Consider the following 17699-nt stretch of genomic DNA (forward strand, 5'->3'; position numbering starts at 1 on the left):
CATAAAAAATCTTAATGTGAAGAATATTTTAATACTCTAAATAACATTTTTTCCACTATAAAGAACCTTTTGTGCAATGGAAAGGTTCCATGGATATTAAAGGTTCTTCATGGAACCACAAAGAGTTTAGAAAAAAAAAATGTGTTTGTGGAGAACATATTAATAATCTATAGTACCTTTTTTCCACTATAAAGATATTTTGGGTTCCCCAAATAACCTTTTTTTTTTTTTTTAAAGAAATTGTTTTTTCTTTATGTTTAACATACTAATCTAAAGAACCTCTTGTGCAATGAAAATGTTCCACAACTGTTAAAGTTTTTCTAGGAACCTCAGAGCTCAATAAAGAACCTTCAATACCACTTGAATAAGCCTTCTGATTCTTTTGATTTTGCTTTCTGAGATCTGATGTATATTTAATTACAGAATTATTTTCTGAATACATGATGTGAGAAATGAAGAACAACTGTTATGCGGCCAGCTACTGTATCAATGTATAATGTTCTTCAATCAAGATTATTCAGAAACAGAACGTTTTATAATGCATCACTGTTGCAGTGTTTCTGTGAGAGCTGAAGAGTGAAGTTTTACTACTATAATAATTGTATTGTCAGTTTGGAGAATTACTCTGCTGACGAAATGCTTTCTACAACCCTTATAACTGATGTATTTACCAAACAGGAAATGATGCAACTAACTGTAAACACAATCAGAATGTGTCTAAGAGGACCATGTAATAGATCAGTACAGCCTGAATATACTTGAATCTCTTCTCCAAACAATACAAAGTGCGGGGCTAAGTGTAGTGATTATTTTATCAAATTTGTTGACCAATGGAGATTTTACTAAGTTGTGATATGCTGGTTCAATATTTATGTGTAAAAGTGGTGTAAAAAAAAAAAAAAAAACATGGTGTAATAGCTAAATATAATTTTGCAATATATAAATCTATTTAAATAAAAATATTTATACATTTCAAAAGTGGTGAAATTTAAGTGAACCATTTCAACCAAACAGCCAAGTAATTTCAATTTTTAAACTGAACAATAAATAGCATAATTCACACTATGCCTTCCACACTGTTTTTTATTAGAAAACACAAATTTGCTCAAATTTGCGGAGATTTAAAGAAAAATAGTTTTACACAATATTTTACTCAAAATATAAAATCAATAAATCTGTGCAAAGTAAAATTATGAACAAATTGGGAAGATTCTAATAGTCGTCCAAGTGAACACTGTATATTGGATGATGTGATAATCTTAATAAACAGTCATAATTATCAACAAACACTTTTTACAAATACACAGACAAACGTCAACAAATTGTTGAATCAAGTCACAACACAGAAACGAATCATACATAACTCAAAATCTTTCGCAAATGAAGCTTATTCACACTAAGCTCTCGAAAGAAAGACGCAAAACTATTAATAAACAGCATTAAATTCCTCAAAACGTATCTTTATTTTAAAATCATCGCAAATAAATCCTGGATATTCTATATAGTCACCCATCCCTAATACGGAGAGAGCGCACACAGGCAGAGAAGCGCTCAAGGACAACAACAGTCTCACTTTACACAAGCACACCGAACGTGGAAATACTGATGCATAACACTGCTCCATTTCAAAGCTGTGCAGACGTAGTATCAGACAGGAACAAACTGCAGATGATCAAAGACAATAACACTGATGAAACAAAGAAAGAAAAAGGAGAAGACAAGGTTGCAGCACTCACCGGTGAGAACAGCTTTAGCGGACGGGTCAGCCAGGTCCAGGGCAGACTTGCCGTCAGTGTTGCGGATGTTGGGATCGGCGCCGTGCTGGAGCAGAACTGTGCAGGGGAAACACAAGCAGTATCGTAACTCAGGCAAGCAGAGGCTGCTGCTGGGGCCGTTCGGCATGGTGGAGACATAAACACACATCGCGCACCAGCGCGCTAGGAGCAGCAGCGAAAACAGCCCACACGGAAACACACACACTGTAGAGAGACCGGGGAAAAAAGCCCATGTTACTGAGAGAGAGTCCGACTCTGGGCATGTGACAGGAACTCGGGTACGAGAGTGGAATATCAAAGCATGTCTTCTGATCCTCACCACGGCCCCCTGAGAGAAAGGAACAGAAATGGAGAGAGCCGCTCGCTGGCGCTCTGCTACTGAGACCCAAGTAACACAGAGCACCTAGAGCAAGCAGCGTCTATCAACTGTCTCCAATCCTCCCCTCTCTCTCTTTCTCTGTACAACAACGTACGTGTGTACACAAGCTAACGTACTCAACCCCTCCTTTCCCCACTCTGTCTATTTCACTACCCTCCACAGTAACACTTCCACACATCTCTTACTCACTACAGTTCATCAGAGAGGAATTCTTTTAAAAATCATTGGGAACATCCAGGAGCTTGACTCTAGTGAGGTTTCAAAATCAACTACTTGACTTCTGGAAGACCTGCATAGTTAGGTTGATTTTGGGTTCACCTGCACGCAATTTTCTATTTATTTGTGCAGGGGAAAATGTACATGGAGGTATTTCTTTTACACAATACTCATTTTGCATTCCAAACCCGTTATCTTAAAGACATCGAATTTGTGTACTTAAAGTTCACCCAAAAATGACATTTGTGTTATCATTTACATTACCGATATGGGTTTTCGGGGCCGATACTGATACATATATAAGGAAATAATGTGGTGAGTTTTTACACAATTTAACAAACTTTATTATCCAAAATGGGCCTGACATTAATGCACTGAACAATAATGTCCAAGTTTATTCAATTCAATTCCTTGAATTCAATTCAATTCCATTCAGCTTTATTCTGTTGAAGTTTATTTCATTTATTATTTATTGTTTTTATTATTGTTGTTTATTTATTATTTTTTGGAATCACGCTACTGTCTTCACACACAGACGAAACTTACGAGAAAATTGTGAACTGTGACATAATATACCTCTAAGTAAATACAATATAAATTCACGTCTTGTGGCACACTTTAATGCCTTTGAATGTAACGTAATCATGGCAGAATTAAATTTGAAGTCCACTTTGCAGGGCACTTAAAGGTCAAATAAGACAACGCTTGAATGCTGACCGAACAAGAGTCCTCCTTACTGAAGTGAAACTGTTGACTCTCACAAACACGCCGGAAGATCTCCAACAAATTCTGGGAATCCCTTCAGCTCGAGGATCCCTCTCGGTAGCCACCATCCGCACAATGATAGCCCCTGGGGATCGCAAGATCGGTCGGCACAGAAACCGCGAATTTAACCACCCGTAAAAGGTATCCCCGAATTAGGTGCAGATTAACCGCGCAATTACAGAGATATGGCCGTTCAATGGTTTTCCATAGACTTAAAGGGATAGTTCAACCAAAAATAAAAAATGTATGTTTATCTGCTAACCCCCAGGGCATCCAAGATGCATGTGACTTTGTTTCTTCCATAGAACACAAACAAAGATTTTTAAGTCAAACCATTCCAGTCTATCATTCTTATAATGCAAGTAGATGGGAATTAAGGCTAAAACGTACAATAAAACTGAATTGTCTAAACTGTATGAGCCCCTCCACAAAACACAGCCTGCCATGTAGCGTCGTCGTCTTCTTGCTTTACAGCGGATCGCAGTCTTGTAAGTGCATTACCGCCACCTATTTCTCAAATGGACCATTGACATTCTATCTACAATCTTAATTAGGAGTATCAATGGTCCATTTGAGAGAAATGTGGCGATAATGCACTTTCAAGTCTTGACTTCTCGCTCTCAAAAAAAAAAAATCATACTCAAAAACATGTGAATGACAGTATAGCTGATCATCACGCTGGGATCGGCTTATACAACAAAACATAAGCTTTACAAGAAAGCACTAGAATAAAATATTTAAAGCTTGTGAAAAAACAGCTGTTTTGTTTGGATGTGGCCGTGAATCCTGGCAGAGAAGCTTGAACCTAAAAAAGAAGAGTAATCTTGCGTTGCGTGAGTATGATTGTGATGCTACTGCTATGCCAGTGACTCATAGGTCATATATTTCTCATCAGAAAAACAGTTTTGACAAGCATTAAACCCGTGTGAAATACACCACTGCATCAAGGGAGGGCTTGATGTGGAAAAACACGGGCTGAGGAAAACAGTTTAGCTAAGTGGGAAGATACAGCTACTATCAACCCTCTCAGACAAATTAATATGCACTAAAGGTCCCATAGAGACCACATTTGCATACACTGGTGTCATGAAAGCACTTGAGTGGTGGGCTGCTGTGGGGCAGGTGGGAACAGAGGGTTGGAAGAGTTGACTGCGATGGGGTGATTAAAATTCGTTGGCATGCTTATGATAGCTTGCCTATCCATCAGGCGACAGGCATCAAGGGGACATCGTTGTAACCTCTGTGCTCCAGGCGGCCCCCCTCCCTACAAGATGAATCTACGTTGTCTGCATGCTTACACATAGGCTACTGAAGTGTCAATGAAACAATGCACATTTTTTTGTCTATAAACTTTTTATTTGTGTATTTATTCTGATACTTTCCAGAGAGCATAAATGTCAGTACGATACAGCCGTTCTGATATTATAATAAAGAAAAGAGCCTTGTTGCAAAGGAAACAGGTGACTTTACATAGGCCTAGTTCAGTTAACGCTGCTTTGTGCCCATTTAAAATTTTGTGTAAAATACACAATGCCAACCCAAGCTAAATTACACCTGATCAGACTAGGGGAGGGCACTATACCAGTATGAAAGTGACTATGATATGTATTTTGCTATACCGTGGATAGTGTTATATATTCATGAATCCGAATTTTGCATTTATATGGTTCAATTTGGTACACGGTGCAAATTTTAACACAATTGACATTAAAGAGTTGAGGCTGGACGTTTTTATCATTTGTGTGTAACGCTATACTACACAGGCATTAGTAATCAACAACACAGAGCATCACAAAAGACCAAACTAATAGAGTCTAATAGGGCTGTCACTTTTGTGAAAAATCATTTTCGATATTTAAGACATAAGTGTTCATTGAATCGATTGTAAAATCGATTTTCCATGTCTAAAAAAAAAGTTTCCTTTTTCAACGTCAAATAACGGACGAATGCAAAGAGAGTGCTGGAAACGCAAGTCAGCAATATTTCTTGTTTATTGGCATGAAGTTTCTTGCAGAACAGCAACAGGAGTGCAACATTCTCGAAAAAATTTATATGCAGAGGGGATGGCTGCCATAACAAAGAAAAACATCACTGCAGGCTTCAGCCCAGCTGCATTTATGATTTAGGCAATTCAAAAATCTCCAAGATTATTTTAAATAATGATTCAATCCATTGCAAACAGCTGTTAACTTTAAATGGACTTGAGAACAGGCCACGTGTGTTTTTTTTATTGAACGTAACCGACACTTAGGCTAGACGGCACTAGGCAGGCTTAAGGAAATGCAGGCTAGGACCATTACAAATTTATTGGACAGGAAAACAAGTCGATCAACATTTTGGGGTCCAGAGCAGAGCATTTTTTATTCACTGTATGTCCAGCTGTTGAGAAGACGTGCTCCGATCGCACTGATGTCCCAGGGACACTCAGGTACAGCTGCGCAAGGTGGGGGTATTACCGGTCAGCTTGCAATGGTCCTTTTCATAACTCAGAATCTCCTGTAACTAGATGCGCATATGAGGCAAATTCGCGTCTACCAAGCCGCGAGACCTCCAGACAGGCGCCTCTTTACATTGACTTAACATTGAAATAATTCACGCCAGACGCTATATTCGCGTTTGGTGTGAACGCAGAGAGGTCGCTTTCGACGTTACTGGGTCTTGTAGGCGCTTAAAATTGCTGGTATTTTCTGTCTAGCTTTCGCAAGGCATACTGCACTTTCGGAATTCTTTATTTTCTTTTTCTGCTTGTTTGTGTGTTTTGTTACATCTATATTTTTAAATTGTTTAATTCTTTTAAAATTAACAGTGTACATATTTGGTTAAAATCGATTCCCTATTTTCATTTTCGAAACTTTTTTTGGTTGGTCCGATCGATTGTGCAATCGATTTTCGAACTAAAAGTGACAGCCCTAGAGTGTATATCGCCTACTCTAGTGGTTCCCAAACTGACTTTACAAAAAAAAACGAAGGGATGTGCAAATAATCGAATGCTATTTTCATGCACATCTCATCAATAAAGCTGGTTCTGTGATTTCTAGGGGAGTCCCCGACTAAGGATTTTCATAGTCGAATCGGAATTTTCGAATCTAGCCGATATTCGACTGATCGAATCATATGTTTGGGGGTGGGGCAAAATACATAAAAATTAACATAATAACAATTACTGACGTTAATACACAGGGAAAATATGTAATGAACACCTTGCAGATATAAACGGAGTAAATAATGTTTTATGTTTTGGTGAACTGATAGCTAACATTTAACATCGGCGAAACCATAATTAGTTTTTTTTACAATCGTGCTCTCATTATAACTTTAGCCTAAAATGTTAGAAATGAATGTTCTGCATTTCTGTTTTGAGCTGCGCGCTCAAGAGGTAAACTAGTAAAGTGACACATTTGATAGCAAGTTTTTAATCAATTGGTTTCAACCTATAATTTCATATAGAATACGTTTCGTTATTTATACAACATAACGTTAATATTAAGACTTATAGACTATTTGCAAAAAGGGCCCAAATGCACATGAACATATCTGCTGGGCTCTGAATGTGAACTCCTTTTGTGGACGCGTTCTTCACGAAACAATGTGCAGAAACACTGCAGCTAAACTCTAAAAATTCATAGCATTTTAGTATAATGGTCATCTCATTATAATAGTATGTATATAACAGTCCCAGTCATATTAATATTATGCATTGTGCAATATTCACCGTAGTACTACAATGAAGCGCTTGACTCAAAAATCTTATATCAGGTAAATAATATGCCAACAAATATATATCCCAGCTGAAATGTTTTTAAATAACTTGTACCCTATCTGTTAAAAAAAAAAACAGTCTCTGCCTGACAGTTTTAAATCCCTGCCGCGAAGATGCTTCTCTGTCAGTCAGGGATTGTGGAAAGTGAAACATAAATCTATAGGGGTGGTTGGATTTATTCACGCACTTTAAAATATTAATTTGAAGCTTCTTTCTTTTCAGATTCTTACAGCTTTATCATAATAAGCTGTATATTAACTTATTGGAAGAAAACTGGTAGTTCTATGTGAAATCAGACATTTGAGCTGCCCAATATAGTCAAAATGGCATAATCAATAACACCCCGCGAATATTCGACTGTTAGAACGGTATTTGAATCAGGCTGTTCGAATCAAAAAATTGAAAATTCAACTAAAATGTCATGTGGTGCAACTCCCTGAAAAAGGTATTGATATTTTTGAATTAGGCCTAATAAATATATATTTAATAAAAACCTTGAACAAACTTTAAGATGTGCATACCAAATTACATTTTTAAAGTTAGCCAACATATACTTTTCTTCAAAGCTGCAGTCTTATTTTGTGTTCAAAATGTACAAAACATAATATGAGTACCTCTTGGATCCATTTTCCAAACCGTGTTTTTGGCTTATCCCAAATCATTACGGTACTCCCATAGTAAGTTTTTACATTCAGACTGCTACTGGTGGAACCGTTGTGGAGTACCTGCGTGATTCGTCTTAGACATAAACAGAGAGGAGTATCTCCGGCTACAATGTTCTTCCACAAGAGTCAAGACGCATTCAGTTGTGTTTATTAACCACTAGAGTGCCAAAAGTCATGGACTGCAGCTTTAAAAGAGAAGAAAAATGTTCAAAGTACATTTTCACAACATGGACGATACATGTATTGAAAACAGTCCATTTTATTTATTTATTAATTTATCACAAACAACCTTATTTGTCATTGACCCTGGAAGATGTTTTTAAAAAAATTAAGATTAAAATGAGAAAACTTTAAAAAGAAGTAATGTGTGAACAATGTTATTACTTTTTACATGACTGTTACACCACGTGACTTCTACAAACTGAAAAGTTTTTAAAAACCATATAAAACAAAGTACATTCATAGAATGTTGTAAATTCGTTTTTAAACTACATTCATAATGGATTTATTTTGTTCCTTTCTTTATCATGTACAATCTTATAGGTCATTGACCCTGAAATAAACATGTGAAAATGTGTGTTTAGAATAGAAATGAAAGAATCCCAGAAGCGACAGCATTAAAACAGGTGCGGAGACCTACAGTAGGTCATAAGGACCTTCTGAATAAACAACGGCTGCCGCGTGCGCAGTAATTGGTGGTTGGAGTGTGATCAGCAGAGTAAGGTAATTGCGACTGAACGCTGAGAGGGCCGATTATCTGAGAGCTTCAGAGAGAAGATGGGTGCTTGGGTTAATGCATAACCATGTACAAATCCCTTCTGTTCTAACAGCATTCAGATAGTCTCGCATACATATATCAGACACAGCCATCTCTACAAGCTGCCGTTCATTAAATTTCTTGACATACTTAGACAACAGTGAAAATGGCCATTAGTGCCAAGAGAAATCATTAGCAATTTGATCAAACCAGAAGGGAATGGAAGAAATGTCTAGCAGGGCTAGCAAACACATACACGGGCACGTACACATATTATCCAGGACTGAAGGTGTGCACTGAGGACGTTTGTGATTAATCGATTTATTGATTGTTAATTTTATTTCTAGTGTGAACAATAACAGTTAGCTGCATTGGAAAATAAGAGTTGAAGGCTACAGCTCAAGGCTAAGAATGTGAGGAGATCAAACTTGTTCGGGAGCGAAGTGGAGAGGTACAAATAAAAATTAAAACATGCCGTCACCATTATCGTCATCCATCTTTGAGGCAAGGAATGACGGCATGACCTCTAATTTCAAACTGCCCTCCTGCAGTTTTAGGCTGATGGGCACAAAAATTAATGAGTGGAGACCAGCAGCAATCCTAATTAGCAGAGGGGATGCTAATTATTTATTCATTATGAACAAAGGGCAAAGGTGACAACACTTGTTGGGTGTTGAAAGAATGAAGATAAGAGGGGAAAAAGCTTCTAATGGGAAAAATTGCCTAGAGCGGTTTATTGTTTATTATCTTTGTCAACTAGTAGCGAGTCATGCTTTGAGATTTAGAAAAATAAAACAAATTGGCATAAATTAAGGTGCAGTAACTGTACTTGTTTAACTGCTCGTATGTTTGGGAAATTTTTATTTGGATAGGATGCATTAAAGCTCAGTATTCGGCCGAATAAGTTAAAATAAATTGTACCGAATAATGAAGTGACAATATCAAATAACAATCAGACTGGAGGACACAAAATCTTTATAATGCAGCACAGGTGTCAGCAGTGTGGAAGCATTTAAAACTGTCAGAGAAAGATGCAATAATCATTACAAGCTCCGACAGCAAGAGACTGTTTAGTATAGCATCGCATGATGAGAAGAGGAAGGGGTGATTGTTGCTGGTTTATTGTATGATGATCGAAATCGTGAAATGCCTTAAACAATTAGTAACTAAACTGCAGAATGTCATGTTTTCTAATACACGCATACATTGCATGTATTCTGACAGTGCTGCACAAACTCGCACGTATCTGCATGTTAACCAGGCTTCAAAGTTCAAAGGAAAATCTGTGCTGAAACCATGTTACTCGTCAGTTGCTCACACATTTTTTATGATTTTTTTACAAGGCATGTGACAATGCGATATGCGCAACGTATTGGTAATAAGACTGTTGTCAACAAAAAGTAGCACTGAGTTCTTCCTGTGCGTTTCCGCCAAAATAAAAGCTGAAAACTCCATCAACATGTTAGTATTGTAATTTTACTGTTGTTCTGTTAAATAAAATAAAAAGTTAGACAATAATATCGCATTGGCCGATATGTTTTTCTGCTTGGCCGATGTGTTAAAGGGCGCACCAGACTTTTATTTTGATGGCACTAAGACAGTGACACATTCTCCCTCTTGTTTGCAGGCGTTTTTAACAGTTCTGTCTAATACAGATAGAAGTCTGTCTAATAATCAGATAGAACAGCTAAACAAAAGAATTAATGTATACAAAAAGTATTATAATGATAGCTTTTATATTATTAGCAATAGAAAGGCAAACATTATAATACTTTCTCGTTTGGTGTCAACTTTAAGCAAATACACATTTGTATCATTTAAACAAATATTTGAAAGGCTAATGAACATTTAATTTCACAAACCTTGCAAACTTAGTCGAATGCAGCTGTGAGATCTTGTGAAACGTATCCGGCATGATCGCGTGTTCTCTGCGTGATGGTCAGTCCGTGTGAATTGAATTCTTTAAACTTTAAACTTATGATGTTGAATTATGCTGCACTTATGCATTTGCACACTGTAATATTGGTAACATTGGTGTGCTGTATGTAAAATGAGTGTTACCTTGCCTTTATTTGAAAAACATGATTCCCAATGCACACAAACTTCCCAGAATACGGAGTGCCCTGTTGGTTAAAGTGTTAACTTCCTTTTATATATACATATATTTATGTATTTGTGAATAATACTTTGTCATCTAAAGTATGTTTGTTTGACACCTATATTTTTAATCCATTGTCAAATGATTTCAATTTTCGTAAATATTAATAAATAAATCGATCGATTGTCAGCAATAAAAACTGGAACATAGCAAAAATAGTGATGTGTGGACAAAGATATCTGTCTAGTGCATGTTTACTCATTAAAAAAAAATAAAAAAAAAATAAAATAAAACCGTTCCACCATTCCATTGCATGGAAATGGAATACAGCCAAAGTGGCCATATGTTCTGTCAGAACCTAAACACATCTTCTGGTTACGGTACGTCCAAACATCCTGGTAAAGCTAAATGTTTTGGTCTTTTAGTTGCTGGCTCTATCAAAAACCAACAAAGCCTGAGGATTAAGAACAATTAGGGCGTCAACCAGAGATGACAGCAACAATGGAGACACGGAACAGAGGTTGCCTAGTGTATATTAAAGCAATGGGCAACAACAACAAAACAAACCAACTGCTGTACCTGCATCAGCATACATCTACAACATGAACTAACTTCCCTCTGAGGTCTATCTTGCAGAACGTTGTGATCAATAGTGAATCAGAAATATCTCAAGGACAAAAGTTCTATTTCCAGCATGAGCTACTCCAGACTGATGTTTAAAACTGCGAGGTCTACTTGTACATGGAATGACTCAGCCTGTCTAAAGTTCTCGAAAATCATTTTTTCTGATGAGCAAGTGCAAAGATAAAAGCCAGAGAACATCTTATTCAATCTTTTCAGATTGAGAGATGTGAAATTACATGCATGTCCTGAGGCCTCTGAATTCTCCCTGAGATTGTGCAGATAATTCTTATCTCAAAGTTTTTAAATTGGAATTTCCCCCCCCATTTAATTGGATTATGCTGAAAATGTAGCAAGTGGCACTCTGGATAAGATTGCCATGAGCAGTAGACTAGTTTTTGAGCAAATTCAGATACAAGCAAAAAACACACAAGCGCACGCAATACAATTCAAAATACCCTTTTCATTTTAGAAACAAACTCAGACACAAATCTGCAGCCTAAATACGTAAAACACAGAGTGGGAAGCACATCAAGCAGATTATTTCATGATCTGCGCATTGTGATGCACGAAACAGAGGTCTGAAATGTTGAACGACATTCCATCGGCGCATTATTGGCCCTCTTCACCCCTCAGATGCAATGCTACATTTCTCATGAATACCAAGCAGTAAAGATCTGATTAATGACTGAGCGCTGTGTAATAGCGTCAGTCACCGCGGCTAATCAAGAAGAATGCCACATGATTAACCCTTATTGAGAACTGTTCCTCAGGCAAAACACAGGAAAAATTAAAGTCATACATCTTCAGAATTCACTAAGGTGAGATTGTACCATTCGTCTCCTCAAACTACAAAGCTTGCAGGCGCCCCATCTGAATCCAAACCAACGCTCGCAACTCGACAGACACATTGGAGGTTGCACAAGCCAACTTTTCGCATGATATACCATTGTAGAATAGACAGAAGAAGAGGAACTTACCGATGCATACATCAATTTTGCCCTTGATGGCGGCTTCATGGAGCGGAGTGTAATTCCAGTTGTCTCTAGCATTGGGATCGGCTCCTTGACAAAGCAACAAGCTGACCACCTCGGCGTGACCGAAGGAACAGGCGTTGTGCAGCGGGATCAATCCCCCATCGTCTCGTGTATGCACATTGGCCCCCGTCTGCAAGAGATGTTCCACCACATCTTTCCTTCCAAAACCTGCAAGACAAAAATCTGCTTACAATGTGCGATTCAGCCATTTCTTGCAAGAACATCATTCTACACTTGTGCTGCCGTTTTTTCCATCGACTGTCAAATCTTATCTATGATTTGAGTCATGATATGAGAACATGTTTCAACAGAAAAGTACTTTATTTTCGGTTTGGGTTACAGACTGAGAATACTACTTGATATGAAGAGGAAGGAAATAAAGCGGTGTCTAACAAAAAAGCTCAATGATGATTAATGTGTGCAAGAATCATTCAATAACTTTATTGATATAAAACAGACATTATTAGCATCTTAAAAATGCAACTTCCCTTCAAGAACAAGCTTATTCCAAAAAGAAATGTATTTTTGCACATATAACGGAAAACAGGTTTCAGAAATAACACTATGTCATGTCCTGGTGTGACTGGATCTCCCATGAAATGTCTTGGAATTTAGTGCAGTTTTCCTTTCTATGTGGACATATTTCCTACTGAAACAGGAAGCTAGGGCAGGGCATATCAAATGGCTCCTTTATTTGTTTTAAAACAGCCCATAAATTACCACACATGAACTAAAATCAACACAATTTAAACAAGTCATCCAGTCATTTGTGATTTTTGGATAAGGACTTTTAAAAATCATTTTGTAGTGACTGCATTTCCAAAGAGCAATTTTTAGTTGAGCAGAAAATTAAGATATCGATATAGAAATGTTGACATTCCATTAATTTGGAAAATGTTGTTTTATCGTTCCAGTTTTACTATGACTGCGGAAACACTAAATAATGTTGTTATAATCATTTTTTAGGAGTAATAGTTACATGTAATGGACATATGTAATTTAATTGCAAAATAAATTTAAAGGCAATCAGTTGTAAACAAAATTTAATTAAATTAAAGACACTTATGAAAATGTTAACAATTACAAAGGGGGTTACAAATGAATATTTTCACACACACGCACACAGATTTGATTGCTTTCTTTTTCTAAATTGCATTGGCTGCTTGAAAATATGAGACTTATTTTTTAAGATTATTAGTTTTTTTTCCTAAGCATCATTAGATGCCAGTGTTTCCTGTCATAGCCATGCAAAGATTTTATTAGGTGCTAAAGTCTGATTTTGTAGTGACTGTGCTTTAAAATTAAATGATCATAATCTTTAAGTCAAGAAGAAATTTAAAATGTGTCAGTTATCAGTGTTGGGTACTACTGTAAGGTTAACCCTGCCAGCTTTATCAAATTTAGAAAAGTAATCAAAAAGTATTCAGTTACATTAATAAAGTACCGGCAAATGAAATAGTTTCACTTCTTATCACATTTTAAATAGGGTAACTTAAAAACTGTAACTTATTATATTTTCAAAGTGACCTTCCAAACACTGGAGATATTGTGACGATTAGATGCATATTATCTTTATAACAATGCTAGAATTTTTCTTCAGCACAAACACAACATTTACTACATTCATTTCGTGTATTAAGTGTTATGACAGCTGTGGAGGATCACAAGCATGCGATAGTCCGGTTTCAGTTTATGGTACAATTACGATAAGCAAAGTAACTTAAACACTAATTTTGAACATTCGACCACAAACTGCAGCTTTAAAACAATGTTTATTACTTTTATCGATCAACTCCCGGTTCACCGCGGTTCATTCAGTCTCTATGTCGAACTTTATTCACTTTCGGCAACGCATCAAACGAAAACAAACACGAGCAGACCAATAGCTCGCAGAGTGGTTAACTTTCTACTAACCTAATATGTTGCATGATTGTCCTGTAAACTTTACTTTATTCCCCATGTCCTTTAAACCCTATCTTACTGTTTATTTAGCGACCTAAACCGACTAAGTTACCTGGCTGCTTTCCAGGTCGAGACTGATCGCAAAATATATATATATATATATATCTTATTCGCATTTAATTTACCTGCAGCGAAGTGAAGCGGGGTGGACTTGCGCCCGGCCATGTCCTTAGCGTTTACATTGACCGAATCCACCAGCCTCTTCACCCGAGACACGTCCCCATTCCTGCAGGCCTCAAACAGCTCCCTGAAAGCCCCACTCGTCCCGCAGACGCTGCCTCCAGGACTGGCACTACCGGAGTCGGGAGTGGAGGCCGCACTACTGCCCCCGCCGGTGGTAGACGAGCTAGCGCTGCTCGAGCTGGAGCTACTGCTGCTGGTGCTGAGGAGCGGAGCGGGGACTTCAGCAGCGATATCCGGATCACCGATGCTTTCCGGCCTCTCGCCAGCCGCGGAGCCGCCGGTGTCTGTGGGGGATTCTGGAGGAGTGAGGAGACTGGGGTCGGGTCTTGGTGGGGAGGATAAGTTTTGTTGTTGTTGCTGCTGGGAAGTGCGACGAGACGTCGCCATTTTCGCACTCAAATCCCCCTCTGGCAGCGAAAACATTCGGGGAGAACTTCCGGGAAGTGTCAGAGTAAAACTTCCGCTTGCAAATTACCTAAACGGACAAATAATATTTTTTGCTATCTGTGTCTTTTTACCATGGTACCACAGTTGCAGCCAATAAAATTCAGGGGAGGCTTGGTATTATCAAAGAAATAAACAAAGAAATAAATTAAATCAAACAAAAAGACAAATAACAGGCAGAAATATATTTTTCTGAAAATAAAACGACAAATAAATTATGTATGTTTATGTAAATTATGTATGTAAATTAAATGTTATGTAAGTAAATCTTTCTAAATGTTAAAGTCAACAGAAAGCAGAATAAAATAGTTTACTGAGGTGAAAAAAAAACTAATGGTTTGCTGGGGCCTGTACCATGAAGCTAGATTATCTGGCTAGCCAGGTAATTTCAGGTTAGTTTGCACCAATCCTGGGTTTTAAGGTACCATGTAAATGGCTTGGCTTTTAGCAGCATTCATTGCCATAGTAACTTACACTCCTCGCTAACCTGCTCCGAGGCAAGTTATGTTCGGGGTAGAGATCTCAAACTGAAGGTGTACCAATCAGATGTGAGAAAAAAACACAAAGTGACTCCTCCAGTTTATCTTGCTCCAAATTAAAGGTCACTAATGATGGCTTTAATATGGCTTTAATGATGATTACTAAGTCATTTTATGATTCATATAATTATTGTGATTCATATTATTATTATTTATCTTTCACAAATAAGCAAATTTAGTTTAACAGTTATTATAAATTGTTTATTTTGAATAAATATTAATGTATACAGATCATGTAATATAAATAAGCTGTAGTATCAAAATATTGCACTATTTAAAAAATAAAAAATCTGACCTGTACATGTCTCTATCACTATATATTTTCATATGTATAACAAGTTTCACTTGTCACTGCACTGATAGAGCAAGGTTATTTATTTTATTTATCCTCCTTTATTTTTCATATGACTTTTAAATGTGTCATATTGTTCGATGTCTTAACCTTTAGTTTTGAACATCGATGGGTCTCTTGCGAAAACTAAATCAAACTTGCTTTGTGTTGCAAGGCTCGTGATTGGCTGTTCGCCAGTGATGTCACACATACATGTGCATGCGCTCCACAAACTCGGGATCAAAGCCTGAGTTGACAAAGAAAGTTGATGATCAGCATCATGGTACCAACAAAGCCAGATTGGAGAGGTTTGGTTTTGTCAACTCAAAACTAGTCCTGTAACTCTGAATTTGTTAATCTACCATCATGGTACAGGCCCCTGGTCTTCCAATCCCTGAAAAAACTTTTAAAAAAAGTTTATGAGTAAAATATGTGATTCAAAACTGAATTCAAATAGTTCTATGATCCGTCAAGCACGTAAACTGTTTGTTTTTAACAGATCAATATACTTTGTTTCCAACATCAAATGCAAAGTTTGCCTTGGATGAATAAGCAGCTGTTTAAAAAAAAAAAACTTTGTTACTCATTTCCTTGACCCTCACTGGTCAACTCAACTAGACCATCACTTATCCAAAATTGACAAAACAAAACAGCAGATTTCCCCTCAGTAACAGTCTGTTTTAACTGTTGCCAGATATTAGTGAAAGTCATGACCTTCTGAGGTCAGAGTTCCTTTTCTCAGCTGTTTGGAAATATTTGGATGTCCAGGCTGAAACACTAGCGCAGAATGGACCTGTGATTAAGTATCTAAGGTTCTGTTTGTTTGATTCCTGTTACATAATGACAATGTTTACGTGAGAATCACTGAACTCTTATCACACCGACAGTCCAACGTTACTGTTTACAAAGCGATTTGATTTTCTCTGCATGCTCAAAAGTTCTATAGTCTCAAATATAGTCAAAATATGTATATCCACAATTTTTACATTTAAATTTTAACAGATTTTTTTCAGTTAATCCTTTCTCTTAATCTGTTATGCTTATAGTGTTTTGGGGAAATTGTGTTAAATTGTTTCAAATATACACAGGATTAAATGTGCTCTGGAAGTTCTACAGCTGCTCCATTTCTGTCCACACTGCTCTGTCAATCACAGAGGTTCACAAATGAACCCCTGTAGCCCTTGTTTAAAGGATGTGCCTTTCTTTCTGCATAGGTGTCATATCATCTGTCATAAGAATCCAGTGCTATAAACATATCTGAAAATACTTTTCTAAGCGCAATACTTCAATTTATTATCGCATATGTTTCTGAACTGTATCTGAAAGAAAAAAAGATATTAGACTGCATAATCGCAAATAAATACATCACCTAGAAACATATTTTCTTTTAGACTTTGTGTATTTATGGATCTTTAGTTTCAAGCATGATCAAACATAATGCATACAGCAGCATGACCTCCATTTGACCTCTTCTTGTCACCTTTATGTACAGTTGTCTTATCTATTGATTCAGAATGAACAAGCCTTAACAGCTGTTCTCCAGTTAACCTTCTCTACAGTCTGTTTTAGTTCACTATTTCACAACCCATGATGTGCCTAAAACAGCTTCTCCTTTTCTACTGACTATGGCTGTTTTTGGCCCTATAGTGTTACTGTATCTGGAATTATCTGTGGATTTTCCGCAATATCTGTGCATCATTTGTGGCTACAGTAGGATGAGATATACCACAGTGTCCCAATGTCTCCACTGAGGATAACTGAGGATAATTCTGACTCCTATATATATATATATATATATATATATATATATATATATATATATATATATATATATATTATATATATATATATATATATATATATATATATATATATATATATATATATATATATATATATATATATATATATATATATATATATATATATATATATATATATATTTGTCTCCACACTGAAACTGAGGATAATTCTGACTCCTATATATATATATATATATATATATATATATATATATATATATATATATATATATTTGTTCAGGTTGCTTTTAATTAAATATAGAATATGTATATATTTTTTAAACTGCTATTTCAAAACTCATGCCACTTTTAAGATTTTGTGCACTTCTGAATTTCAGACTTTTTAAATGTTCCAATTTTATGTG

At 36.6% G+C, this 17699-nt stretch overlaps 1 protein-coding gene across 1 annotated transcript; it reads right to left on the reverse strand.

Moving 5' to 3' along the window:
• Positions 1-1442: 1442 nt before the first annotated feature.
• Positions 1443-14662, reverse strand: LOC113038650 (tankyrase-1-like). The gene is made up of 4 exons (XM_026196246.1): positions 14161-14662; positions 12017-12241; positions 1737-1832; positions 1443-1631 (listed from the first exon to the last, which is right to left on the reverse strand). Exons 1-4 carry the CDS (start codon positions 14639-14641, stop codon positions 1570-1572), a joined length of 864 nt encoding a protein of 287 aa, XP_026052031.1. The 5' UTR covers positions 14642-14662; the 3' UTR covers positions 1443-1569.
• Between the last annotated feature and the right edge of the window lie 3037 nt (positions 14663-17699).

The sequence above is a fragment of the Carassius auratus genome, chromosome 21 (genome assembly GCF_003368295.1).
Source record: "Carassius auratus strain Wakin chromosome 21, ASM336829v1, whole genome shotgun sequence".
Classification (NCBI taxonomy): domain Eukaryota; kingdom Metazoa; phylum Chordata; class Actinopteri; order Cypriniformes; family Cyprinidae; genus Carassius; species Carassius auratus.